We start from the raw sequence: 26,969 nt of genomic DNA, 5'->3' as shown, positions 1-26,969 counted from the left end.
TTATTAATTTATACAACCATCAAATTGTGAGATATGCTACTTATCTGAATTTTCTAGCTTTGTTAGCTAGTATGACAGATGAAATACCTCCAAAACTGCAGCCACAACACAGCCCTAAATGCTTTATTAATGCTTAAACATAGTTATACATTATATTTACGCTATGTAGTAATGCAGTGCCTCCAGTGGCCACATGTCCAGAAGCCATGAGATTATAAATAGCTTATCAGTTGTATAGTAGGGGAATTTCAGTGTAGCATCATTTTAATCATATTTAATGGAGATATTTGATTTAATGTTACAGGTAGTCAAAGAAAATGTGGTTCGGTAGCTTGGCACAGATTTGCATATATATGTGACGCACTACTGCAGTTTAAGAATGCAGCTTGCTAACCAAGTTTGCTAGCATGAGCTGATAAGCTAGCATTCTACTCTCTGGAGAGCTAAACCAACACTGGTCATTTCTGGCTTCAAAATAACAAGAAGAATGCCGCCAAAATGCCAACACCAAGGCTTTAAAATCCACAAAACAATACGCCTGTCTTTTATATACAGTCTGTGATGCGGACACATCTTCCCTGCTTCAGTGTTGCCACATTGGGCTTTTTCACATGATACTGGGCTATCTTAGCTTAACTAAGCAGGTAAAGAATGTGTTATAAAATGAGCCACTCTTGTACTCCTATGTGTTTCTAAGCTACTAAAAGTCTGACAGTATTTCAAATCAAAAGGGACAAGTGGCCGACTTGTAAGGAGAGCTAGAGGGAGAACTGTGAGGCAAAGGGTGTATGCCAACGTTCTATAAACAAAGGGTAGTTACTGGAGCCTGGTCCACTAATCATGATGATCAACAATTGCAGCAGTGGCGGTGACACACTGCCCCACCCACACATAACCTAGAGTAATGACTGGTAAATAAGAAAAACTGATTCTTGAAACAGAAGGTGCAACAAAAAGAAACCAACTAAACCACAGGGGAAGGCGTTGAAGTGTGACGCTCACTATTGTCTAAATTAATCACTTCATATTTAAGTTAAAACAACTGATATTTTTAATATTGAAGCATTACTAGAATCAGGTGGGTTTGGGTTTTGACTTTTAGTTTGCAGTCAGGCTGGGACTTGGATATCACTATATTTTTTTTTAAAGTTGGGGTAACATTGATGAATGATTACTGATATTTTTAATGATCACTGGTTTCACTAGTTAGCAGTTCCAGGTTTCAAAGAACCGCTATGCCTTTTGCCATAAAATCCAGAAATCAGTGGGTGATGATAGATCTAACAGGAACTGTAAGGAGTTAATTTACATTGTGTTGTATTTGTTTAAGTGTTGAGAAGTAACGGCTTTTATCGGACACCCTGTGATAAAAAGGCGTATTTGATCAGCATGGCAGCTTACCAGTCACATCGCTGTGATGCTATAGCTTTGGGACATGGAGGGGAAAGAATACCTTTGTTTATACAAAAATTTTCTACAACAAGTGGTAAGCTTGAAGATTTTTAGGTTATTAAATTTAGGTTACACATGTTAGTCTCCTTGTGACAGCATTTTACAGCATTATGTCACCTCTTGGCTAACTAAAAGCTGACAATGTGATTGGTCAGATGCAATATTGATCCAGGACCAACATGATGCAGGAACGACACCTACAGAGGGATATCAGATCATGTGCAATCAAACGTACATTATTTTATGTTGTGAAAAATGATGGCTGGATGGATGTTTTGTTGACTAGACAATGTTGCTGTAAATTAGGATTACTTATTTATATTTGACACAATCAGGCATTTAGTTTTATAAAGTGTCCCATGAATGAAGACTTTTCTTGTTCTGCAACACAAGGGGGGAGATTTTTCCATCCTACATGAAAAGATTACCCATTCACTCAGTCTGGCAGTGTGCCACATTGCAAGTATATTATTATTTTTATGTAAAAATGACATTGAAATAGTGGTTGCAGCACTTCTGAAAGTTAACTCCAACTGAGAGGCTTGGTTTAACTCAGCAAGTTCTCAGCTCAGCAGATACCTTTCTCAACTATAGAATACAAAGGAGTTTAAAAACTGCAGAATTCTGATTTCTAAAATTGTGGCAGAGGTAAGCCGGAGAGAAAAAACAATTTCCACAGAACACAAACTGAAAACACTTTACTGTAACTACACCCTGCAAAGTTGATGACTTCTCAGAACTGAAGATTAGGAGGGGGAGGGGGGGTGCACTTTTTTCCCCTCTTTACTGTTTGCCACCCCATCTCGTTCTCCCTCCCTCTCTCTCCCTAAACTCCCCTGGAGTCTGTGAAGTGTGAACAGACGCTTTGCTGTCTCAGCTTGGCAATCTTTGATCAACGCAGGGTTGCCAGCCTTCAGTCGGACAAGGTCAGAGGAGCGAGATGACAGTCTGTGTGTTGTCAAAAGCGGGGAGGCGCCACCTGTTTGAGAATAAATTCTGCTCACTCTCCCATCTACCTGCACCCTTAATGCCAAAGAGCTTCAAACTGAGTGGAGTCAACAGCTTGTTTTATAGAAGTAGGCCTCTTCATTGATATGTCCATTAGACGTGTCCCCAGGTATTCTTGTCAAACTCGCTGCCTTTGACAATAACCAACCTTGGGCTCTATGCAAATGTGTGCTGCGCTGTGAGTTACTGACTCTCAAACAGCAGACGGGATCACTTCTAAGCCTGCCTGTGCATTGGTCTGTGTCAGTGCAGCAGATAAATGCCTGTACAGTTTGTTTTCCTGCTCCGATAGCGAGAATGAAATCAACAGGCAAGCTGTGTCGCTGTGTAGTCTTTTTCAGGCAGTCTTAAATCCAATCCTCTTTGCTTCCCTCCAGGGTGGAATTTGAATGACCTGATCAATTTCTAATCAGGAAAGACCTGCAGCCTTTCTCTCGTTGTAATGGAGTTTCCCACAGATCTTGTATATGGCAGGCTCGCTCCTAAATGGTTAAGAGCAAAGGGGAGGTTGCATGTTTTCTAGGGTTCATTTTTCAGATGTCTTTCTCGACCTGCATTGCGATGAATGCATTTTATCACCAGTGTGAATCTGCTGCTACCTAAATATAGAGGTATTTGTGGAATCCTAAACACCACTGCACATCACAATGAAGCCCGGGCCCTGGATAAAGGCAGAGGTGGCCTTTTCATGTTGGAAATGAAACCCCAGGAGGTCTGCCTGCTTTGTGTGTCAAGAAAAGCCATGCTCCAAAAAATACTTAATGATATTCTGGGAATTTTATCAGCAGTGTGTTTCTGAATAACTCTATAGGCTCCATAGTAGGTTGAACGTGGTTTTTACTAGTGGTTCCCAACCATTTTTAGCAGACACTCCTCATAGATCAGTTTAAGTACGCTTTCACTGACACTGCATGTCATGCTCTAAATGTATTTGAATTTTAACACAGGGCTTGTCATATTATATCACAGTTTCTCTAAATAATTACCACGGTCATTTTCTTCTTTCTGTTTGTTTTGTTTTTTTGTCTTCATTTTGCTGGGGTTTGCAGATTATCCAGCGTGTTTTCTGGGTATTGGCCTAGAGGCCTATGGACAGTGGGGAGCCCTTCTGACCCTTCTGAAATCAAAAAAACAAACTTTTCAGATTTTTATTCAGTTAAACCTCTAGTTTTGAAACCATACATTATACAGTCATGCAAAACAGAACATTTCACAGGATTCTAAGCAGTCCTTTGAAAAACCAAGTACACCCTATGATTTAGTAGTTTGTAAAACAAGCTTCAGCAGCACTAAGTTAATCACTTTCTGCATGACTTTATCGGTCTTTTAAATTGGTTGTGGAATTTTTTACAACGTTACTTCAGTTCTTTGAGATATTCGTTATGTAGGGCTTTCTTATGGTCCTGATCAGGTTTGCTTGGATTAACACCTGGTTTCTGTTTTCATCCATTCTGTTGTAGATTTGCTCCTGTGCTTGGGATCATTGTCTTATTGCATGAGGCAATTTTGGCCAGGCTTTAGCTGCCAGACAGATAACCTCACATTTGACTGTGTTATGGTTTGTCATGAAAATAAGCAAGTTAATCCAGACGTTAGCTGCTGCAACAATCACAGTGGACTCATGACCTGAAAGTGTGGTCAGAGCTAAAGGAAGAAGCCAAACTGGCTGGAGAAGCAAATAACCACTAATGTTGTAACAATGATGCAATGATGTGCTGATCTGCTGTCTCCTTAAAAGTGACGTTTTACCATAAATTTACCCTCCAAAGGGAATATTCTTAATTTGCCGAGACGAATAAATGTGTCTAATTATAAAAGAAAAAAAAAACACATGACTGAACATCAAATCAAATTAGCTAGGGCCAAACAAACACGTGTCCCCATGCATCTGTACCTTGATGCCTTTTTGACATCAAAATGTGATTGTGGAGACATGTAAATATCACCAAAGTGGTATCTGTCAACTTATCCCAACTAACTAGCTATGATGTGGCCTCAAAGACTGTATATAAATGATGGCAGTAGCCCCTGATTTGGGGTTGTGCATTTTGAAGTCTAAGCATTATTTTTAATCCTGCTGCCAAGTTATTTATTTTATTTAACTGTTGTTGGAGCCAGCTGTTACCATGTTTGTGTGAGAGGATGGAGTGGTACATGTTAAGCTAATGCTATCATGCTTGGTTAGCAAATTGTGCTTATAAATTATACAGCTGCAATTCAAAGATGCATATATCAGCTAATTAGTGTAGAGTCAGAGACTCTCGAATTTCACTCACCAAAAGTAACATGACACACAGCGAGCAATCCACGCATGTTTGTAAAATAATTATTGGCTACAATGAAATATTATTGAGGGACAATAAACAATCCACAAAGGGCCCAAACCATTATTCGTACATGGTTTTAAACATGTTTTTAAATGGCTTGATGTTCAGCATTTTTATATAACAGACTATAGGAAGTAACTCGCTTTTGGATCTAACCTCAAGTAGCCAGGTGAAGTTTTTGGCACTTCTGTATTTCCTTCATTTTTGTAACCCCTGATGTTGCCACTCGCATGGTAGTATCAAAGTCCTTTGAGAAGCAGGTCTTGCTGTCAGTAACCCACCTTTGGAGGTAGCAGGATAGTTGTTTTTTATCTAAATGTTTCCTTGTGTTTCCCCGATGCTAACTAGCAGACTCCAGGTTTTCCTGTCTCGTGTTTTCCCTGCGGAATGGCCAACCGGTCAGGTTGCTAGGTAGCTAGCTAGTTCATTTGTTGATATTCCTAATTAATGATGCTGATGGCAAGTGCAAAACTGCAATACTAATGTCTGCAAAGAGGCATGGATGAAAACAGCAGCGTGACTGTTCATACTGGAGGTTTACAGCCACAAGGCAGTTATTCTCCAGTTAGTCAATGATTTCTATGTTCAGTCTGTCTTTTATATATGTCACAGGGGGGTGGGAGGATGCAAAAGGGGATTACGGTTGTTTCCTGTTTCATTCCAGAAAAGCTGAAATGATTTCACTGAAGACATTTCTGGTTTTTGATGATGGTCTTTTTTAAGAGCTAAGAGACTTTGATGCATCCTGTATAATTTGGCAACAACAGAGCAATAAAGAAAACATTTTTCACAGTCTTGCAAATCAATTGTACTGCGGTACAGTCTCCTCTTGGAACTGTTGGTGCTGTGAAATTACAAGAAGGCAGCTTTGGAGAATGTGTGTTGTGATGTGTACTGAGCCACCAGCTTTCTGGCAATGTGTTTGTGGTTAGGATTAGGGTTAGTATTAGGTTTGCCTGTAAACCTATGTATGGAATTCTCCTATTTGACACACAAATGGATATCCTATGATACAGGTACTCTAAGGCCAGAATGGTGAAAAAAAACTTGATTTTAAGGGTAACATGTTGTAATCTCTGATTCTAGGCTTTCTTAGCATAAAATGCAATCTAACCCTACGCTTAAGTGGTTAGTCAGTGAGCTGGGGGAATTCAAGAAGTCGAACTTACACAATGTCCTTTTATTTACCTTCTAGGTGGATTATTAAACAATGGATGACACAACAGTCACTGACCTCAAAGAGTCAACATCGGAGCAGTCAGTAAATCGGATTGACACTCATAAACCTGGGACCACCAGGCTGGAAGAACCACACAGCAGATTTATCGTCCTTTGATTTGAAAGAAATCTGCAAAGAAGTCACATTGATGGATTTAATTAAGGACGTTTTTGACTCAAACCCCGAGTTGTCTGAAAAATAACCGCACCAGTGTATGTCATTTTGACGCCGTGTTTTGACACATCTGAGTCACCTGTACCATGTGGTCAATGGGCTTGCTTTTTTCTCACACCTTTTGGACTCTAGATTTATCGTGATGCTGCTTTTCTCTGTTGCACTCTCAGAGTTTCCCACGAGCGGATTTTGACTGTTGACAAGATGCCTCTGCTCAAAGTCAGGAGAATCAGGACTTTTACTCTCCTTTTTTGTGTGATTACATTTACAACTTTCCTGTTCAGCTATACCTTCCGGGACCCTTCACTCTACTTCTTTAAGTACGCATTTCGCCTTTCGGACAACTTCTTCTCCAAAGGGCTGTGTGCCTGTCGTCAGTGCATAGCAGAGCTGGAGGATGACCCGTGGTTCGCCGAACGCTTTAATCAGTCCATCCACCCTCTGATGACCAGAGAGAACAGTGCCCTCTCCGATGAGACCTTTAAGTGGTGGCAGGTAAGATTCAGGGGATGTGTGTGGGGGGAATTTGCAATGCTGTTTCTACACAAGATTGGTAATAAAAAAGCACATTCAGCATTCGAGAGAAGGCGAGGTGCTGAAAAGGAAAGATCATGAATAAAGAACAGAGTTCACACACTGCTGTAATGCTCCCACGACACATTTGTTTTTGCCACATTGATTGTTCCAAATCCAACAAGTCTTTACCAGGATCAAGTTGTGAAGCAAACTCCCACGCACAATTTGTTCATATTTAACAAGCGAGATGGAGAATATGGAAATTCTCTCCCAGAAAATCTGTAGATAACGAGAGACATTTTCCATACATGACTTGAAAGTGTAAAAGATGCTTTAACTGTTCACTCACTGGAATCTGTCTCCATCACACTTTAGGCCAGGGTTGTCAAACTCCTGTTACATTGTAGGCCTCAGTGTTAGCCACTTAAGTGAGCCGATGTTGTGCCGAGGATGGTGTCCCCGACAAAATTTGTTTCCCCTGCGTCGGGAGCGTTCGCTGAGCAGGGAGAGCGGATCCAGTTTACTCCGCCTCCATTACAGTCAAGTAGACGTGAAAGTAGTGATGTTTTAGTTTTGTAAAAAAGTGAAAAATGAGTGTTGTTGCATTACATTGTTGAGCGTTACAACAGAAAATCATACATTTATTGTTCTCTTTAAAGAGCTAAAACTTCCAAAGTTTCAGGAGTAATAAGTCATTAAAAGAAGTGGGAACTAAAAATCAAGAATGTGAGATCCTGTTTGTTTGTGATTTGGAGAGCCCAACGCGTGCTCCCGATGCAGGGGAATCAAATTTTGTCAGGGATACCTACCTTGGCAGGACACCGGGACCAGTGAAGTCAGTGTAAAGAAGGTTAAATATACGTGTAGATATCTTATTATGAGGAAAAGAAAGTACAATTTTTTAATAGTACATGTCAGTTTTTCTACATGATAAAGAAATATTGCTGAGGTAAATGAAAGGAAATTTGCCAACATGACTCTTTGGACTTAAATTGCAAAGTTCTGGTAGCTCAGTGCTCTCACTGTCCGGTAAATATGAAACAGTTTCTGCTAAATCACAGAAAGTCCCTTTTTTTTTCTTTTTTTAGCCATACCCATTTAAAAAAAACAATTTTTATAGTCAGTAGTTAAAAAAATAGCAAAATTGTTTATCGGTAACGTAAATACTTTGGTGTGGTATTAAAGGTTATAACTTAATTATCAGTAAAAGTTGTAAAACATATTAAAAAATATTTCACATTTTCCAAACCCATCCAGTGGGTCAGATTTGAGCTCAAACCGGGCCGTTTCTGGCCACCGGGCCTTATGTTTAACACCCCTGCTGTAGGCAATTAAACAGTCATAAAACTAGTTTAGCAGTAAACTTTTATAAGAGCTTTCAAAGAACTTTACTTTAGTGACTTTGTTGCTAGAAAGTTAACAAAAACATCGGTAACAAGGAACGCAACCATCTAGAATGGCTCTGTTCCCAAATCACAAACATTTGAAGTTCACTAACTTGACTAATATTTCACCAAAATTATAATCGGACCATTTTCATCACTGCAAGTGACAAAAAGTGTAAGGTGTGGGACCTCATTTCTTTCAGAAAAGGTTTGGCTAATGCCTCGTGACAGCTTTCCTCTGAATGGGCTGCCCTACTCTAAACAGCAGAACATGTTTTACTATATTTTGTAAATCCTTTTCTACTGACATCATATGGAGATAAGAATTGAAAAAAAAATCAACCTCAACCTCGCATCACCTGAAATCTTGGCCACACTAAAGATGAGCATCCAACGCTGTAACATATATGCATGAGAGCAAATGCATAAAAATCCCTGTGTAATCTTACTACTCTTACTGTAACAGTGAAAACTCAGTGCATCCCAGTCTTTTCAAGTCACTGAAGTCTCCATCTGGCAACTGTCTAGTGTCAGACTAAACATAATGTATTTGTTTTGACATGAGCACCATGACTTGACATGGCAGTCAGCAGAGGAATTGTTATCTCTGCCTCTTCCAAGATGGATTTTGTCACCTGTGTGATTGCTGAGCATCACTGACTAAATGGCCCCCTGAGAGTAGAAGCCCTTGGATGCAGTGACAGGAAATCCAGTTTTTTTTACTGTTATTTACTGAGATTTCCCCCATATCAACCTCCATTTTCTCTCCACTGGAAAAAAATCTTAATGGATGTCACGCCCCCTACATTTGGCCTGTCGCGTGTGGGGAACATAAAACGCAGCAAACATAAAAATGAATCCACGGTCGCTGGATACCATAGCGGTTAGTGTTTTATGGATCCCTTGCCCCATCTACATAAGTACTTATGTACCAGCCCAATATATAGTTTACTTTCTCTATATGTCATCATTAAACTGCAGCTCTCTAAATCAGAAAGAGCTATTCACAGAAAGTATCCTACCTTTGTGTGGAAGGCATCCAGTATTCCCACATTCACCTCACACTATGTCCAATTAGAGGCAGGAATAGGCAAATTACTGCAAGGTTGCCTCCTGTCACTATTCATTCCAGAAAGTGCTTCTCACAGGAAGCTTGATGAGGCAAGCATCACATATCTACGGTTGCCCGGCCAGATGGTGTGGCCTGCTCTGCTCCAAGGCAAGGGCATGACCATAAGGTGCATCTGAGCGCTTTTCTCCAAGGAGCTGTCACAGTTTACATGTTACACAGCCAAATGTAGTTCCTGCATCAATTGCTGCATATTCTAAACTTGCCTGCTGTCCACCTAAAACCTTATTGCTCAGTTGTTTAAATATGATAGAAAAGGCTGAAGGAAAATTTTTGAACCACATGTATCCAAAGCTTTAAAATTGAGAATGATGTAGAATGTTCTGTATCCATTCAGCAGACAGCACACGCACATTCCTGCGCTTATTTGCTGTCTCTCCGAGTTCAAAGCTGCCAGAAGAAAGCAGGGCCAAAAGAGCCCCCGCAGACGGAGCTAAGCTGCCCCTCAGGTTCTTTCAGAAATGTGCTCGGTGTCTTGAGCTCCACTGCCCTTGTTCAATCACTTCTACTTAAAGTGGCCCTGGAGCTGTGTGTCTGTCTCTGAGGCCTGCATGTGCTCTGTCACCAGTGGTTGCAGTCAGAGAGGCAGCCGGCCAACTTCAGCGAAGTGGTGGAGGAGCTGTTCCAAGTCATCCCCGATGAGGTGCTTTACATGGACGCTGGCCCCGAGCGCTGCAGGACTTGCGCCGTCGTGGGGAACTCTGGGAACCTGAAGGGGTCCCATTACGGTGGCCTCATCGACTCCAGTGATTTCATTATAAGGTCAGTAAACACGTCAATCAGAGTTTTGATTTTGAAGCTCTCACCTCTATTTACTCTGCACTGTGAAAATTGAATTGTGGATCTGTTGCTTCACTCTGCTTGGGCAGAGTGAATTTAAGAGTTGAATTTAATTTTTCAAGCTTCACGAGTCAGTTCATGTTATGAAAGCATCACACGAGGGCAAGGTAGCTACTGGTGCAGCCTGTCGTTAGACATCAGAATTACAAAAAAACAAGAAGAAAGAAAAGCAAGCGGCAACCTCTGAGCTGAAAACTGCCACACGAATGTCAAAAATTGCAGTTCCCCTAATGGGCACATGAGGATGATTCCAAAAGCAATGCAGTAAGACTTCCATGTAAAATTCCCAACCAAACAACATTAAAAAGTATAATTACAGCCTGGTACAATAACAGTTTTAGCCTCTGTGGAGGCCCAGCATCACAGCCCACCATGGTTCAACTGAGCTGGATGTCTCCACCCTGGAATTATCTGACTAATAATATGGCCTACTGCCTACTGGTACAGCTCCACTCCTGACTAAAAACACTGGGTATCTGGGACAGGTTGATATGTGCGACTGATACAGTTCTTTCTTGCTCTGCCTTTAAGTGTGCCATGCTTTAGCTTGGAGTAAGAGAGCTAACATACCACGGAGGAACTTAATGTTGAAGGTTCAGTAGCTTGGAGGTTTTTCAAACCTGCGATACCGAGAGCTTTTCTTCTTATTTTTGTGGTAGTTTTTGATTTATTTGCAAACTGTGGTTAAGTGTTCCGACATAACTGAAGAGCTCGGATGATGACGCTTCTCTCTCTTTCACTCCCTTTCATTATGTTCAAGGCAATATTTGCTTTTATTGCACTCATGGTTAGAGAACATTTGATTAATATTGACTAGATTAATATTATTTTGCTCCATCTGTCTTTTGTCAGCACCACTCTATATATGATACGTGGTGTGTGAGGAGGTGTGCTTACAGGCAGTGCAGGGAAAGTAAAGATGAGCACAGCTTTAAACAGCCACAGTAGATGCAGTAGCTTACTAACTACAGACTAGTGTAAATTAGAAAAATGAATAAGATGCTTACATTTTTTAAAAATTTTTTTTGGATTTATTTAGGTTCTGTTGCCATTTGTTATTTTACTGAGATCACCACTTATATTTTAGAACGATAAAATATGTTGTCTTATATATAAAATGATACAGATATTTGGTGCTTTAAAAATCTTTCAGCTGATCAAAAACATAAACAGACATTCTAAATATTTTTATGTGAAATTATTTGTATTTTCATTGTTTTTTTTCAGTTAATAATAGAAATATGGGGGTGCAGAATGAATGTATTTTATTGCCACAAGAAGTTGTGGAGTACTTGTTTACGTTCTCCCTGACTCTGCTAGGATCAGTTCCTTGTTTGTGCATTTCCAAACATGTGGGATGCCAAGTTGCAGAGTGCCCCTGGTGGACAAAATGTGTAATATCAGCCCAGATTACATGGTTGAAGGGTGTTTCTGCCTTCCCTTTTTTACTTTTTAAAATTCCATTTATCGCTTGTTATAAATGCAGACACCAATAGGTCAGCAAGTAGCTAAATATCAAGGTCAATATATCAGACAGGGTTTAAATTTTTCACTCTAACAAGAAGGCTTCTGCTTTGAAGCCGGCACTGTAGTTTCATCCATCATTTATAAGCAGTCTATTAGTTGTAGAAGAAGAAAGTTGGCCTGCAGCTGGCGTCAATAATGATGATTGCTAACTGAAGCTTAGCTTCTTTGCCTTTCAAGTGGCTGGTTGTTTTTATGACTACCATAAAGAACATCAGGCATGCCTACATCCCAACACTGAAGCAGCGTGTATGTTTCAATCCTTCCCAATACAATAATAAACTCTACTTCTTAGATATTTCATAAGTTCAAAATAATATTAAAATATTTACTATACTTTTTTCCCTATATCGTATGAATATATTCTTTCCAGCTAATTACTGCTATGACAAACTCAAGTAGAGCAGATATTCGTGCAGTAAAATAATTAGAAAACACTGTAGCCAAAATATGCTTCCCATTTTATTTAGAGATAATACTGAAAGAAGTCTGCTCAGGGCTGAGTGCACCATTGACTCTATGAGGTCTTGTTCTCAGTGTGTATTCTTGGAATGTGAGAATCTGACATTCTTTAAACTCATCTCTATATTTAGAGATAAATCTATAGATATAGAGGTAGAATATTAAGGCAGTGAAAGATTTCTAATATTTAGGTCATCATTCCTGGTTATGCCCCTAAAATAATTTTTACTTTGCTGGTACAATAAATCAAAGTCGACCCAGGAACCTGGTTAAATGTGCCAGATGTTTTATCATTTTTAATTTTGTCTTTGTTCTTTCATTTCATAATTTATTAACCTGGAGGCATCCTTGTCTTACTGTTATTGCCTCGTCAGATGTCTTTTCTTTCCTTGGATTTAAAAGTGAACTGAGGGGTTTGCTGCTTTTAACAAAAACAGCTCTTGCTTGTTCAGTCCAACCAGTAGTTGGTAACTCAATTATGCTCTATTTACCACCACAGAAGATACAAAAGTACTGCAGTTAACTTTCAAAATTTTCAGCTTAACAAAACTTTTACTATGCAAATTTTTGTCGGTGTTCTGCTACTGGAAACCAAATTTCCCAGAGGAACCTACCCGAGGGATTAATAATGATCTATCTCTCTATCTATCTTATTATTGCCATAGACTATATTTAAAAGATGGATATAACCACACGGAAATCACCCATTGGCTTATGGACTCTGCTTTTTGAAGTCTCAGTGTTAGGATTTTGAGTATTTTTCTGCTTTTTGGAGTTTTTAGAGTGACCATATCTGATCAAAGGGTGTAGAACTAAGTTATGAGCTAACGCTAGCAAGCTTTTTATAAAGCTGCATTCATAAACTCTATGGGTCAAATTTATAGGCAGAGATAACCGATAAAGAATACTAAGAGACAAGTAAAATACGGTTTTTATTACTATTATCATTTAAAAAGGACATCATAACTGGGGGTAAGGTAAGAGGGGAAAAAAACAACAGACTGTAGATAAAAGATGGACATAGTCGCCATTAAAAAAGTGGCTGCATTTAGATGAACGTGTAACCCCAAGTTATTTTTATTTTTTTTGCCTTAGTTACTAAATGCAACAAAAAATTGTATGGGTCCATTACACAGACACTGATACTTGCTAACCTGCTAAATGCTATTGTCTATTAAATGGACCAAACACCCCAAAACACCCAACATACATATAAAGGAGTAAAGCATAGAAACAAGTTTGTTTTTGTGTGTTTTTGTGTTTTCGTTTTGTTCTTTGTCAGGTTGTAAACACAGATTTTAATACTGTTAAGTTGGAAATTCATTTTAACATCTATGAGGTTTGGAGCCACAGAGGCTCAAGTGGTCATTAGAGGAACTGCAGTATTTGGCACACATAAAGTGTGTGTCTTTGTGATCTTGTTTTAAAAGAGTAGATGCACTTAGTTTTTATTTCACTGATTTCTCATATATCTCTCTGTATTTGATTTGCCGACTGTGCTCATCAGTCCTGTCTCACTCACACATTTATGCTCTGCCGTGAAGCTTTCCAGAAAGAAAGGTGGGGCTAGAGATTTGACTGTCCCACATCCTCATTCTGGGTTAGATAACCATTTGAGTAAATTACCTCAACAAAGCAGGAGATAAAAACCATGCAGTTTGAATATTATAATGTTTCTCCCGTGCCTTGCGGTGGTGAGAAACAGGAGAAGAGTCTGTTGCTCTCTGTGTTCTCGCATATCAATTACAGCACAGCAGAGAAGGAATTTGAATAGATGAAAAACAACAGTTTGCTCTCTGAGGTATAAATGACAAGAATGTACATGAAAGGGTTAAAAAACATGCTCGCTCAGACTTTGTTGATGCTGTTTCTCCAGGGTAGAGAAGTCACTGATTGCATTCTTAAACAATTTAGGAGAAAAATCAAATTGATAGTTATTATATCTGAAGACTGAAGTGTAGTACAGCTTGTTTTTTAAAGGAGATTAACACCAAAATCTAAAAGATGACTTGAAGAAGATCAGGATGACCACTTAAAGACAAAACCTTGCTTCAAATGTGTTTTCAACTTTTCAATTGGCACAAAACATAAAACAATTAAACAAATACCAATAACATTGATACCAAACTGAAGCCTTTGCTATGTCCTGATTCTGTTTTATCAATTTGCAGTTTGGATTTGAATGAGACTTGTTGAGCTCTGACTCAGAATAAGCTAAAGGCTGCAGGGGTGGGAAATGCATATTCCTCAAGAGTGGATTTGTATTATCTAGAGGGAGTTCTCAGAATAGTATTTAACAACTCTGAAGGCTGTTACAGTCTGCATCGGAATTATCCTCTGCAACTAGAAGAGATAAAACTTCATCAGTATTCAAAGATTTTTTTTTCTGAACAATAATGTCTGCACTACAGATTATGAAATAGTTTTATTAAATACCATACCTACTAAATGTTTTATATCAGATCAGAATTGATTAGTGAACATCATCCATTGAGAGTAAGCAGAGGGTAAAAAACCCCAAAAAAACAATAAAACAGTGCATTTCACCCAGATCCTCTAAAGCCTCCTTTATGGATTATTATGAATATTGAACAGCACTGGCCTGTCTGCTAGAGCCTCTTGTTTGTTCAGCAGATTGAAGTGGAAAATAGATTTGAGTCATAAAAGCAGCCTTTGCATCTTCCTTTCACAGACAGTTTTTGTTCTTCTAAGGCGTTATAATTGATAAGCCGATGCACATGATCACTAAAACCTCCGTTTTTTTGTTCGGGGTGGGGTTGTCTTATCTTTCTGAAATGCACCAGTCCACAAAAGTCCACTTCCTGTTGGTGTGGGAATTCAGATAAGAAGTACATTTTAGACAAAGACTTGGAATCACATTTCATCTGTTTTATAGTTCACAAATAGGGAAGAGAAGGGAGAATAATTTGGAATAAAGAGCAAATAAGCATAGCCTGGTATGTCTGTGCTTGTTTAAAATTACAGTCAGTGCCATAGAAAGTGCAAAATAACGTGCATGAACTCTAGATAAATATTTCAAGTTACTTTAATGGATATAAGGATATAAAAATAACAATGGATAGAAATAGTTTATGTTCTTCTGAAAGATAGTAATTGATAAGCCAAACTTAACGCATACATCCATCTGTCTATTCTCTTCTGCTTATCCTGATCAGGGTTAAGGGGATGGGCAGGCTGGAGCCTATCCTAGCTACAAGGTGTTACGGTTAGGTCCACTATGTCCATTTTCCATCTGATGTGATGGTTCATTTGAGTTTTGCCAGACAAATATAGTTTTTATGAATAGCATGAGAAGGGACTATAGGTGTTAGAAAGCCCACTGTTTACACGTTATTTGCTTGGTTGAAGTGTTGTGGTTTGTTTATAGATAGTGTTTGCGCTGTGGAAATTGATATGTCCTATGTCACCATATCTATGCTTACGCTCCTTGAATGCACCACTCTGTGCTGTGTGCTGCTAGTCTGCCTTTGTAGCTGCTAATAGCCAGCATTTTTCCTTGTGCCCTCTCACCAGCATCTCGTGGTTTTTGGTTTATTGCTGTGTGTGAATGCCAGAAGACCACAGCTGAATAAATCTCCTAAACTTGGAAGCTGCCTCCGTGTTCTTTAACGGGAACACACCCACCATACCTTGCCGCTCTAAATCAGCTAAACTCCTGGAGACAACATTCTCTCCATTTTAATAGGCTATACCCAAAAGATGAGCATTACTGTTGTGGTTTCAGCCAATAGTTTCTAGAGTCCACCTTTAAAACCTCAATGTTAGCCATGTTAGCTTTTTAGACCCAGGTGTCACCACATCTAGAAAAGAGGGTGGATTGCTAACTGAGCAAGTTCTACCTAACTTCGTTGGCAAGGTGCAAGCTTTGCCGAAAAGAAGACCATATTATTCAGATAAAAAGTAACTTTCAGCTGCACCCTTCCCACCAGGGGTCACCACAGCATGTAGTTCCACATGTTTGCATACCGGACACAATCCTAAGGGAGATTTGTGTCAAGCTAGAATTAAACCCAGCTTTTGCTTGCCAAGTAAATGCTCTCACTAAACTACTGGAGGCACATATTTTTGTTAGCTAGGCCTAAACTAGTTGATTAATCTGATATTATTTATACTGTTGATACAGTTGTCAGCAAAGGGAACTTTAGTTACAGAGTTACTAATGTAGTAACATTAATTACCAAAACTCTTTTCAGGACGAGGCTGCAAACATATTGATTTCATGGCTGAATTTTAACATGGAATTATATGGGGCCTGTCTCACTTATGGAGCCAGCCTCAAGTGGCCATTAGAGGAACTGCAGATTTTGGCAATTGGCTTTTTTTTGAGCCTCATAGAGTGGGGCTTTTGTGGTGTCTTTTTATGTATTATATAAAAACATACCACATTTTCTTGTCTTAAAAACATTTTATATATATATTTTCTTAAGATAAGACCTGCATTTGAGATTACTTTTCATTCTTTTTTAAATAATGTGCAGTTGTCACTTTTTAGGACACTGTAATGGATCAATTTCACACAAAAAGCAGAGAGTAAATAAGGCACACTGTTAATACAGGGTGAGTTTTGGAAAGTCTATTACTACTTCAAATTGAAGTGCCATTTTAAAACTAAATATAGTAACTTGAGCCTGAAAAAAATTGGATGCTTTTAGAGGAGCAGGGACAAACATTAGCCCAATTCTGTGGACAAGCACTCAGTTATGATCGATAGCAAACAGATAGATAATCTATTCAGCATGATGGTCATATCAACAGATTAACCATGAAGCAAATATCCAAAAGCAAATTTCTTGCATTATTCTTACAAGGCTTTTAATTCAACCCAGCATGGCTTTGCCAACCTGCTATGACATTTTGCCTCTATATAAAACCATATTATTGCACTTATCTTCTTTGGCAGCCCCCTCCATGACAGCAGCATGATACTGTCAACCAATTCAATTATAGGATGACAGGACAGCAGTAAGACAAGAGTTATTACTTTGCTATTAGCAGAAGAGCTTCCTGCAGACGTATGCTTTGAAAATGTTTGCTGTCTTTTTATTTACTGTAGGCTGAGCGTCACATTTTCAGTCATGCTTGGTTGGAAGCTGTGTTGCTGAGCCAAAAGGTCACAGCAACAGTGAATAGGCAGGGGACCACTAAGGGGTGCATACATTTTTTCTTTTCTTTTTCTTCTTTTTACAAACCTGAAATAAACTGATGTGCTGATTGGACTGACGTCTATATGCAAATTTCTAAAGCAGTGGCTGACACTTGCTGGGAGCACTGTCCAGTAAGAACGAGCAGGCTGAAAACAAAGGATTCCAAATATCCACAGTTCAGTTCACTCAGATCCTCTAAAGCCTCCTTCACAGACTATTATGAATATTGAATGGCACTGGCGTATCTGCTAAAGCCTCTTGTTTGCTCAGCAGATTTCATTAAAAAATAGATTTGACTCGTAAAAAGAGCTGTGCATTTTCCTTTGACAGAAAATAGTGAGCTCTATGGCTTTTGAATGATGAAATCTTATAAGAGATATGCTGTTGAAGCACCAGTAAGTCACTGTAATTATTAAAATTTCATTCAAGATGTTTTTTTTACTCTTCTAAGATGTGTTTTCAGCTTGTCTTAGGGAACGTTACAGTTTTACACTATGCTCAGTTCCAGTTTGTATCTGCAGATAAGAACATTTTAGACACAAAGTCAATGTTTTTATCTAGTAAATGTAAAAATATAGCTAACTTTATGGAGGTGAAGACACAAATAGTGGAATCACATTTCATCTGTCCTGCACTGTAGTAGAGATAAGGGAGAGTAATTAGGGGCAAACACCAGACAAAACTGGATGTCTAATTGGATGTCTTGAACCCTGATCAATTAAGCGTAATGGAAAGGGCAGCATAAAGGTGAGGAACTATAATTACAAATTAATACTTTCATGAATAGCTGAATAGAAACACAAGAGACGCAGTTAAAAATGGCAACTGAGTGGAGATGAAAATAACAAAAACAAAAAGTCACCAAGCATCAGATGTCCGTGGAAGTTATTTTCTGGATTAAAGCTCATCAGCTTTGACCTTTAAAAAGACATCCCTTTATTGCTAAATTTGGTTAAAAGGTAAAGTGTCAAAATTGTCTCTATGACTTCATTTTGAATTCATATAACCTGTTGTGCAGTTTTCCGTTCAGGAGAAAAACTGGATAGATTTAGTTAATAGGTAAAAGTTTAGCATACATCATATTCAATTAGAAACCAAGTTCCAAAAACTAGCCACATGGCACTGGCTACAATAGCAGGTCTATCCACATATGGGAACACATACAATTTTTGTTCAACTGCTCATTAACACGATATCTAATCAGCCAATCACGTGGCTGCTGCTCAGTGGATTTAGGCCATTTGGGTCAAAACAACCTGCTGATGTTCAAACTGAGCATCAGCAGGATGCAAGGTAAAAGGGGATTCAAGTGACTTAAATTACATTTCCTGCCCTTATGCCAGTGAATTTGGCATAGTTGCTGGTGCCAGAGTATTATCTGAGTATTTCACAAATTGCTGACTTACTGGGATTTTGCACATCCATCTCTAAAGTCCCAAAAAACAGAAAACATCCAGTGAGAGGCAGTTCTCTGGGGAATAAATGCTTTGTTGCCTATCAGCTCGACAGAAATTAGTGCTTCTTACAACTAAAGTACAATAGCATCTCTGAATGCACAACACACTGATCCTTGAAGCAGATTGTCCAAAACTGGACAACAGAAAAGTGTTGAGTGGTCTGAGGACTCACAATATTTGCTGCAACATTTGGATAGTACAGTCAGAATTTGGTGCAAGCAACATAAAAGCATTCATCCATATGTATGTATCAATAGATGTTCGCAAACAAGGAACTCTAGTCAATAGCTAAATGCTAGGACTTACTCCTGCAAATTAGAGTCACTAAACTGGACCTTTCAACCATATTTGTAGTCTTGGTGCCTTTTAGAGCATTTTATTGAAATTAGCTGGCAAATAATATGTCCAATAATATGTGGTGAAGCCTGTTCAAGAAGTTTGTGATGCTCGTTTTTCAATAATTAGTCACTGCTTGCTAGCATTAGTTAGCACTCCGCTCACTGGTGACATATGGCTCTCAAAAATCAACCAGCACTTTTTAAAGAACTTCTGGTGCTGTTTCTTGTCTGGTAAAGTCATCTTTTCAATATTTCTAGAGGTGCATTGGGATAAGTCATGATGTTAGCCAGTCTATACCAGAATAACCACTTTAACACATACAAAACCTGGGAATTCATTTTTATAAAAAGTCTAATCACTCGAGGCACGTCTGAACAGAGACTATCAGCAATCGCATTCTCTTAGTATTCTGTATGCTCTGCGGGTACACTAGCATATTTCATTTGAAATAGAAGTAGTCTGTTTGGGATGTATGATTGTCTCATCATTTTTATTTACTCTGCTGAATTGAGGATCAGTCAAGCTTATAGTCGACATGATAATGTAAGCCCTTGCAAATAACTTCATTAAGATGGATCTTGGAGCCAGCAGATGTAATAGGCAGGCACAGCGCATTTGTGACTCAAAGTCTCTGGATGAAATTGGCTTTAAAACTGGGATTTTAACACAAGTAATGCACATGCTTTCTCGCGTTGCTTCTCTTCGGTCTTCTCTCAATCAGTTTCTTTGTTTATATACTTGTTTATAAGAAAGAAGTTTGGGGGGGGGGGGGGGGGGGGGGTGTCTCTCACTGCCTTTCTCAGTGAGAGACTCATTAACATATTGATATGTTCCTGGGGGCTGATGAATGGCCAGAAAGCTCCATGTGAGTGCCTCTTAACCCTGTCTAAGGACAAATAAGCTGCACTTTGTGTTGGTAATCAGTAGTTTAAAGTTCAAGCAAAGATCTAGTATTAAAAGCTAGTTCTTCCATTATTCCTCCTCCTCCTGGTTATTATTACTGCACAGTGAGAGTGGTGCCTTCAAAGATTCATTATTCCTAAAATTTCCATTAAAGACTTTATTTTCATGGGCACCCAATCCACTTTGCAATCAGTGCTGTCCTTGGCTCAGCGGACCTTTGTGTTATTGTGAGGCAAAGAACAATTGAGGTCTCGGGCTTGATTGCTACTCAGGCTACGTCACACTACAAATGAGTGCCACCAGGACACTGTAGGGAATTTAGATTTGCGGTATGAAATTCACTTGATCGGGTCATGATCATCTTTTTTTCTTTCTTTTTTTTTGTTGCATATACCCTGATGTACAGTGATCAGCAAAGAATATTTGATACTAAGTGTTTCAATGATGGGTCACCAGAATGTATAGTATAGTACGAAAATGTTAAGCCACCCCTCATTTCTTTATATTTGGAAGGTAAACTGGAAATAGGTATAGCTGTTAAGGGGAACATGTGCAAACATAAATGGACATACAGTATACAATTTAAAACCAGTGTTTTTACTATTTTATTAAACGTGAAAGCAAATATTTGTCTGTCTGAACAGTCTGAACTCTTAGGCAAGCTTTCTTGTCATTTCTTTAAGTTATCCAGACTTCCTGAAGGACATTCAAAGCTCTTCTTTGGATATTTGCTGGCTGTTGTTCTGTTCTCTGTCAAGATGATCCAACATTGATTCAATAACTTTGAGGTCTGGGCTCTGGAGCCCAGACCTTGACTGATCGTGTTGCATCCAGCTATGCTTGTACTATATTAACAGGGTCTTTAGGATTATTTCTCGTCTTTCCTCATGTTGTGCACTTTCCATTGTTATACCTCTCTGACCTGTCAACCCCATGTGATGTTTGTGTAATGTATGTATGGTCGGAAGGGTAAGATGGCGCTGGCATGGCTGGCAGCCTTAACCCAATTTCCCTCGGGATGAATAAAGTATTATCAAATCAAATCAAGTTTCTCGGACGAGAGGTGAAACGTCTTCAAGGAAACTTATAGAAGTCCAAGTGCTTTTCTTTCCAAGGCTCCTTAGACTGTAAAAAACAAACAAAAAACTTTGGCTTCAGAAAACCTGGTTCAGAAAGACCACTTTCAAAATGACAGGAAAATATGTCTCTTTGGAAGCAAAATATGAAAAAATAAGAGGTGCCTCAAGACATTTGCAGCAAGAACAGATCATTTCATTTGTTTTAAATATATTAAAACACACGGAAAAAAGGGATATACTTTCAACTCCCACTCTACAGTAGTAGGATGCATCCTGGCAGCAATATTCCTCTCAGTAAGTGTTGTTGTGTTCATTTTCTGATATAGCAACACAAAAAGTGACAATGTCTCCCTTGTGTCATTACTGAATAAGAGGGCATTGTTGTGCAAATGCTGTGTTTGCACTGTTTCATTCACTTCCGTAAAAAGCTAACCACAGCACGCAGAAGGCTCACCTTTGGAGCTTTTCTGGATTCGAATGATAAGTGCTGGGATTGGCATTGGTCTTTTCTGACAACATTTTTCCCAAAACATTTGAAACTTCAGGAGAAAATTCAAGCTGTTGATAGGTGATGCAGCCTCCAATGTGGTATTCTTCATATTGGGTGTAATGGTACATTTCTATCTTCCGCTTTGTGTGTCAACTGATGTTTGCTTGTCTTTTTCTTTTTTGATAGACACACCCTCAAGTTGGCAGTTTCTAATTTGCTTGAGGTTTGTGGTAGTCAAAGCAGACTTATCCATGACAGTTCTGGGAATCCCAGAGAAAACTTTCAGATAATCCAAATATCACACAACAACTTGAAAAAAACTTTAATGAACATTTAAGAAAACAGCAGAATGAACTAAGCAGATATTATTACTCAATACCATTTTATATGTTCAGCTGACATTTATCCTCTGATATATGTTAAGTGAGGTCAACAAAAAAATTCATCTCTGTATATAAATGAAGTAAATCGTGATTCAGTCTTGGTTAAGTAGGTTTTGTCTTTTTATACTGGTAGCTCCCCAGTGCCTTCCTCAGTCTCCCGTGTATCACCTCCTGTTTTCAAAGATGCAGCAGCCCTGCTCATTTATCTTTACCACCACACAATAAAAAATACAATTCAAGAATTCAGTAATAATTGCACCAAGTCACTCCTCACCCAGGCCCTTGATACAGCTGCCCCATCTGCCGGTTTAGCTCACTGGGATGAGCGGGCGACCACATGCCGCAGAACAGCGGGCCTGGGTTTGAATCCAACCATTTTGCCGCACATCTCCCTCTGCTTTCCTGTCACTCTTCACTGTGTCTGTCCAATAAAGAACGAGGGGTTCATCCTGCTGTTTATAAGTGCTGTTGAATGCAGGTGAAAGCACCTGCAGCTGATCTAAAACCTACGACTTAGTAGCACACCCATCAGGAATGATGTTGGGAATGCTGAGCCCCACGTGTGAAGCCCTCAGGACTACTTTATAGCTACATAAGTTCGATGTCCCAGCACACTTCCTGATGCCACACTGCTGGTTGTAAATTAACTTATTCAGACAAACTTTTTGGAGACCTGGAAACAAAAGTACACATAACATTCCTCTTTGTAGAAAAACCATAAATCAGAGGACCTTCTGGTATCTAATTTGCATGTCTATCGCAGCTGTCTCAGGGACTCATCTCCAGGAAGCGGCAGTATGGAGGCCAAGGGTTGCAGGATGCTTATTTTTCAGTTGCTCTCCAGTGTTGATGAATCCGGTTCAGAGAGGGCACAGCTGTGCGGTAATGTGCTGGGGTAAGGTTGACATGCAAAACAGCTGTTGTGGGTCCACTGTAACTGATGTTGATTAGACTCTGAGTTATTGTTTTTCGTAACTATGCTGGGCTGCAGAATCTGTACTTCAGGCTGTGGTACACTTTGGGATTGGTGTTTGACTTGTTCAAAGAAATTTTTAACTTTTTAAAAAGAAAAAAAATGGTGAACAGTTTCAGAAAGTTTTATATGATATTCAGAGTACAACAGAAAACAAGTACAACAAAAACATGAATCAAAGACTAATATGCTGTGCATAAAAATTAAAGGAACACTGTGATAGGGACCCAACACACACACACAGGATTTCATGCAAGTGCAAGTCCGTTTTATTTTGTTTAAGCAACTGTTTTTGACCTTTTTCGGCACCAGTCACTCAGTAACAGCTGCTCCATTCCACACACCCTCCTCCGTCTCCGCCGTCACTACATATACACAGAGAAGAAGAAGATCATTACATTGAGCACTCACACCTGCCCTCTCTGCCACACCTCGGCGCCACTCTGAGAGCTCACAGTACCGCCCCTCCACTGCAGCAGGCCCAAGACCACATCCCTGCCACAAACACTTTTTATCAGAGTAGATATGAGACGTGGTATGGAGCTTGGCAATTTGGAAGGGGTTCAGAATATTGCTGCTACTCCTTCAAATCCATCGGAGCCAGTGGATGTGGTTTGGGCATTTACCTTCTAACTGAGGTGGTTTGACCTTCTGAGGAGGTCCCAGTAGGTCAAACCAACCAAGGATTATATCCCTCGTTTGGCTTGGGAACACCTTGGTGTACCCTCAGATGAGCTGGGGAGAGGCGGTCTGGGCTTGTCTGCTTAGATTGCTACCCAGCAATGGATGGATAAAGATGGGAAAGAACCATGAAAGAGTAGTCAGTTTTGCTTAGATTCCCAATTGAATGAAGGGACCTGAAATCTCCATGGCAGCCATAATAATAGCTCAGCTTAGCTTGTTCTGAAGTTCGTTTCTTGTGTGAAGTGTTTTGTACCATGGGCTTATAAATGTGCCTTTTTTAATTCGGTGAAATGCAGTCATACTCAGTCTTTCAGCAGAAGTGTTGAAAGCCTTACTAAAATGCTTATACAGCCATAAAACAACATGGTCAGAGGGACAAGTATCTGAGTTATGCTTTAACAAAGCAGCTACATGTAAGAAACAATTGCTGTGACATTATTAACCCTCTACTGCATGACTTTTTAATTTTGGGGGAAAAAATATTTCTCCCTATTTTGGGGGAGCTTTAGGGTCCCTAATAATATATCAATCATAAAATTTGACACCCAGACAAGAATAAGTGAAGCTGAGCACAGCGATACTCTTATGAATTCCCCACATCTTTCTTTGACGTCATAAGGTCAAGGAAAAGACAAGAAGGCTTTTTTGAGTCTTCAGTTGTACCCAGCCCAGCTTTCATTAGCCAGGCTTGCTGAAAGTCTTTAATTTTATTTGCTGAGCTCTGAACTCCTGAAGGATGAAGTTTAATATAGATCGATCAGATTCTGTTTAGTTGTTTTTCTGCCAAATATTAAAGAAAATTAAAGAAGAAATAAGCAGAACTTTAAACACAAATTAGATCAAATTCATGTAAATGGGAAACATATGACAGAGAAGTGGTTTTAAACATGAATCACATCACAAATATGACACATGCAGATGGATGCAGGAGTGATGGAGGGGTCGAAATGCTTTGCAGCTTAAATAGACTGCCAAATTGGTTGTTTTGATATATGATTTAATGCTAACACTAATACAGTATATGCAATCTTTAATTATTTAGCAGCTGATTATATTTTAACTGAATGAAGAAAAAAGAGGAATCCCTTAAAGTCTGTATATATAATGGCAAGAAATTTAATTTGGGATGTGAAACGTGCTTTTATAAAGCAAAGGCAGTTTTGTCCACTTTGTGTTACGCATAAAGATTTACAACAGAAACACAAGGAGATACTGTATCTTCTGAGGGGATGCAGTTCAGCTTGTCACACAGAGTATGATAATGAGGAGATGTATGGGTTTGTGTGTGTGTGCTTGTGAAGGTGAATGCCTGTGTGTGTAAAGGAAAGAAAGAGTGGGTCTGGTGGATGTGTGCAATAACCTATCCTGTGGATTCCTCAACATTTCCCCCAAATTTTGTTGTAATTCAGTCAAAAGATTATTCTTGCTTATAGTTAGTTTCCATTCCATCACTTTTCCATCCAAAGGTTAAAGGTCAGTGTAATGTTTGGCGTTAATTTTCACCTCCTTTCCTTTTGCATCTGTTTACCACGCAGTTGTTTAATAACTGCTCATCGAGTGTGATGTACAAGATGAGGGAGGCTTTGTTAGTGCTCACTTAACAAGTCTGAGTGCTCATTATGTGTTTGCACGTTCTACAAGTTGAGGACTGCTTTAACAAGAAGCGTGAGGTGAGGTGAGGGAGAAGGGAGTGTGCACGGCTGTGTTTGCTGTGTCAGGGAAAGGACATTAATGGTTGTTGGCTGTCCTGGTGAATGCCTATTAGATGAAGAATTGATTGAAACATCCTGCTACTTAACTATAAAAAGCTCACAGTGTAGTAGCCAAGCTTTCTTTGGGTGTCTTTGTCCACAGAGCAGACTGCTGCTATACATCAGACCGTGCTCGGAAGGCAGGTAGATAATATCAGCTGTCGTTCCAGGACAACTGCAAGCTATTTACTATACCAAGCAGGCGGTGCCAGACTGTTGTAGAGACATCATAAGGGAGAGATATGGCTCAGAGAATCCTGAAATGTAATCTATGGGTGGATTTTGCAATTGTACAGATGGTGTTAGAAATATAACTTCCAGGAGAGAAGAAAATGCTTCCAAGCATATCAAATATGACAGGTTATTCTATGCATGCAGTGTTTATGTTCCAACTACCGTAAAAATAAATGTTATCTTAGAAAATGCTTAAAAATGACAATGGTGGTTGCTCATATAAAAAGTGTAAAACAAAGAGGTCAGATACAGACAGATGTTTATAAGTAATGTGTGTTAGCTTAAAGATTTTCCTTAAGTTGACACATTATTTTCTATTCATTGCTTTGAATGATGTCAGTAAAAAGCAGATAGCCCTTATATCTGCTGTATTTAAGGCAAACAGCTTTGGCTCCTCCCACCTACTGTTCAACTCTTTTGTTTGCCGGGGCAGCAAATCAGAAGCTGGTTTAAAGGCAGTGGAAGGGGTGATAAAACAACTTCTTTCAGACATAAGGTCAAGATATTTTTTTTTTGAATTCTGAGTCATTCACAGCTATTCCAAGAATAGAAACTATGGGCCTGAAAATGAGCATAATTGGTGTCCTTTAAAACACTGGGACATCTCTTCTTTTATCTCAGTTCTTGCCTCATTCGTGGTCCCATAGCTTTACTCATTCGATAAAAATGTAAATTGCGATTATTGGCCAGTGGAAACTTAACTGTTAGGTTTTAAAAAATGTACAGACACTCAGGTTTTCAAAGGAAAGCATCAGCAATGTGGAGAATAGAGAGGATTCTGAAACACCAGTGACCTTTAAAGTGTTAGTCAGCTATTACATGCTGCGTGATCCGTAAGCATCAGGCTGCCTTATGGAACTCTGGGGTTCTTGGCTGTGAGCATTTTGGGTGCAAATACATAATAATTGGACAAGTAATGTGCAACCACATGCCGGCAGGCAAACAGTCCTGATATTAAAGATGTCATTATTCATTTATCAGCCTCACACTCCTCTTTTTATCCTTTTTTAAGTAAGTAAATAAACAATTTAAAAATACAATTCCACACAATCATGGACCTGCACATTTGCAGGATTTCACTTCTAGTCTGAGTGCAAACTGAAGTCCATCTGATTCCAGTGATGTTTCAGTCTCAAGGCTGTCACTTTTCTTGACTGAAAATATGAAGACGTACAGTAACAATGTAAATATAATATCTTAACTGAGCTTAGACCAGTGTTGGGGTCGTTACTTAAAAGCAGGGAAGTATTACACGTTACTCGCTACCTTTCTTAAAAGTAATACATTACATTACTCCAGAGGAAGCAGTTTGTTACACTACTTGTTACATTACTTTCACGCTACTCTGTAAAATGATCTGAAATATGCTGTCACATGATTAGCAGTTAACAATATAAATCTTAGGCTGTAGTCCCACGCAGCAGCAGAAATTCCCATCCAATCGAGGACACACATAGAATGTTTTTTTTAATATT

At 39.1% G+C, this 26,969-nt stretch overlaps 1 protein-coding gene across 6 annotated transcripts in view; it reads left to right on the top strand.

Moving 5' to 3' along the window:
* LOC135933239 (CMP-N-acetylneuraminate-beta-galactosamide-alpha-2,3-sialyltransferase 1-like) overlaps positions 1-26,969 on the top strand; it is a 102,252-nt gene that overhangs the window by 45,313 nt on the left and 29,970 nt on the right. For all 6 annotated transcript variants that reach the window (XM_065471280.1, XM_065471281.1, XM_065471282.1 and 3 more), the window contains 2 exons: positions 5,983-6,675; positions 9,779-9,972. In XM_065471280.1, coding sequence (XP_065327352.1) covers positions 6,385-6,675; positions 9,779-9,972 — 485 coding nt within the window. In that variant the 5' untranslated portion in view covers positions 5,983-6,384. The remainder of the gene's footprint in view (positions 1-5,982; positions 6,676-9,778; positions 9,973-26,969) is intronic.

Source organism: Pelmatolapia mariae, linkage group LG22 (genome assembly GCF_036321145.2).
Source record: "Pelmatolapia mariae isolate MD_Pm_ZW linkage group LG22, Pm_UMD_F_2, whole genome shotgun sequence".
In the NCBI taxonomy this organism is placed as follows: Eukaryota; Metazoa; Chordata; class Actinopteri; order Cichliformes; family Cichlidae; genus Pelmatolapia; species Pelmatolapia mariae.
Note: the sequence above shows the minus strand (reverse complement) of the source record. Positions and strands in the feature narration are given on the sequence as shown.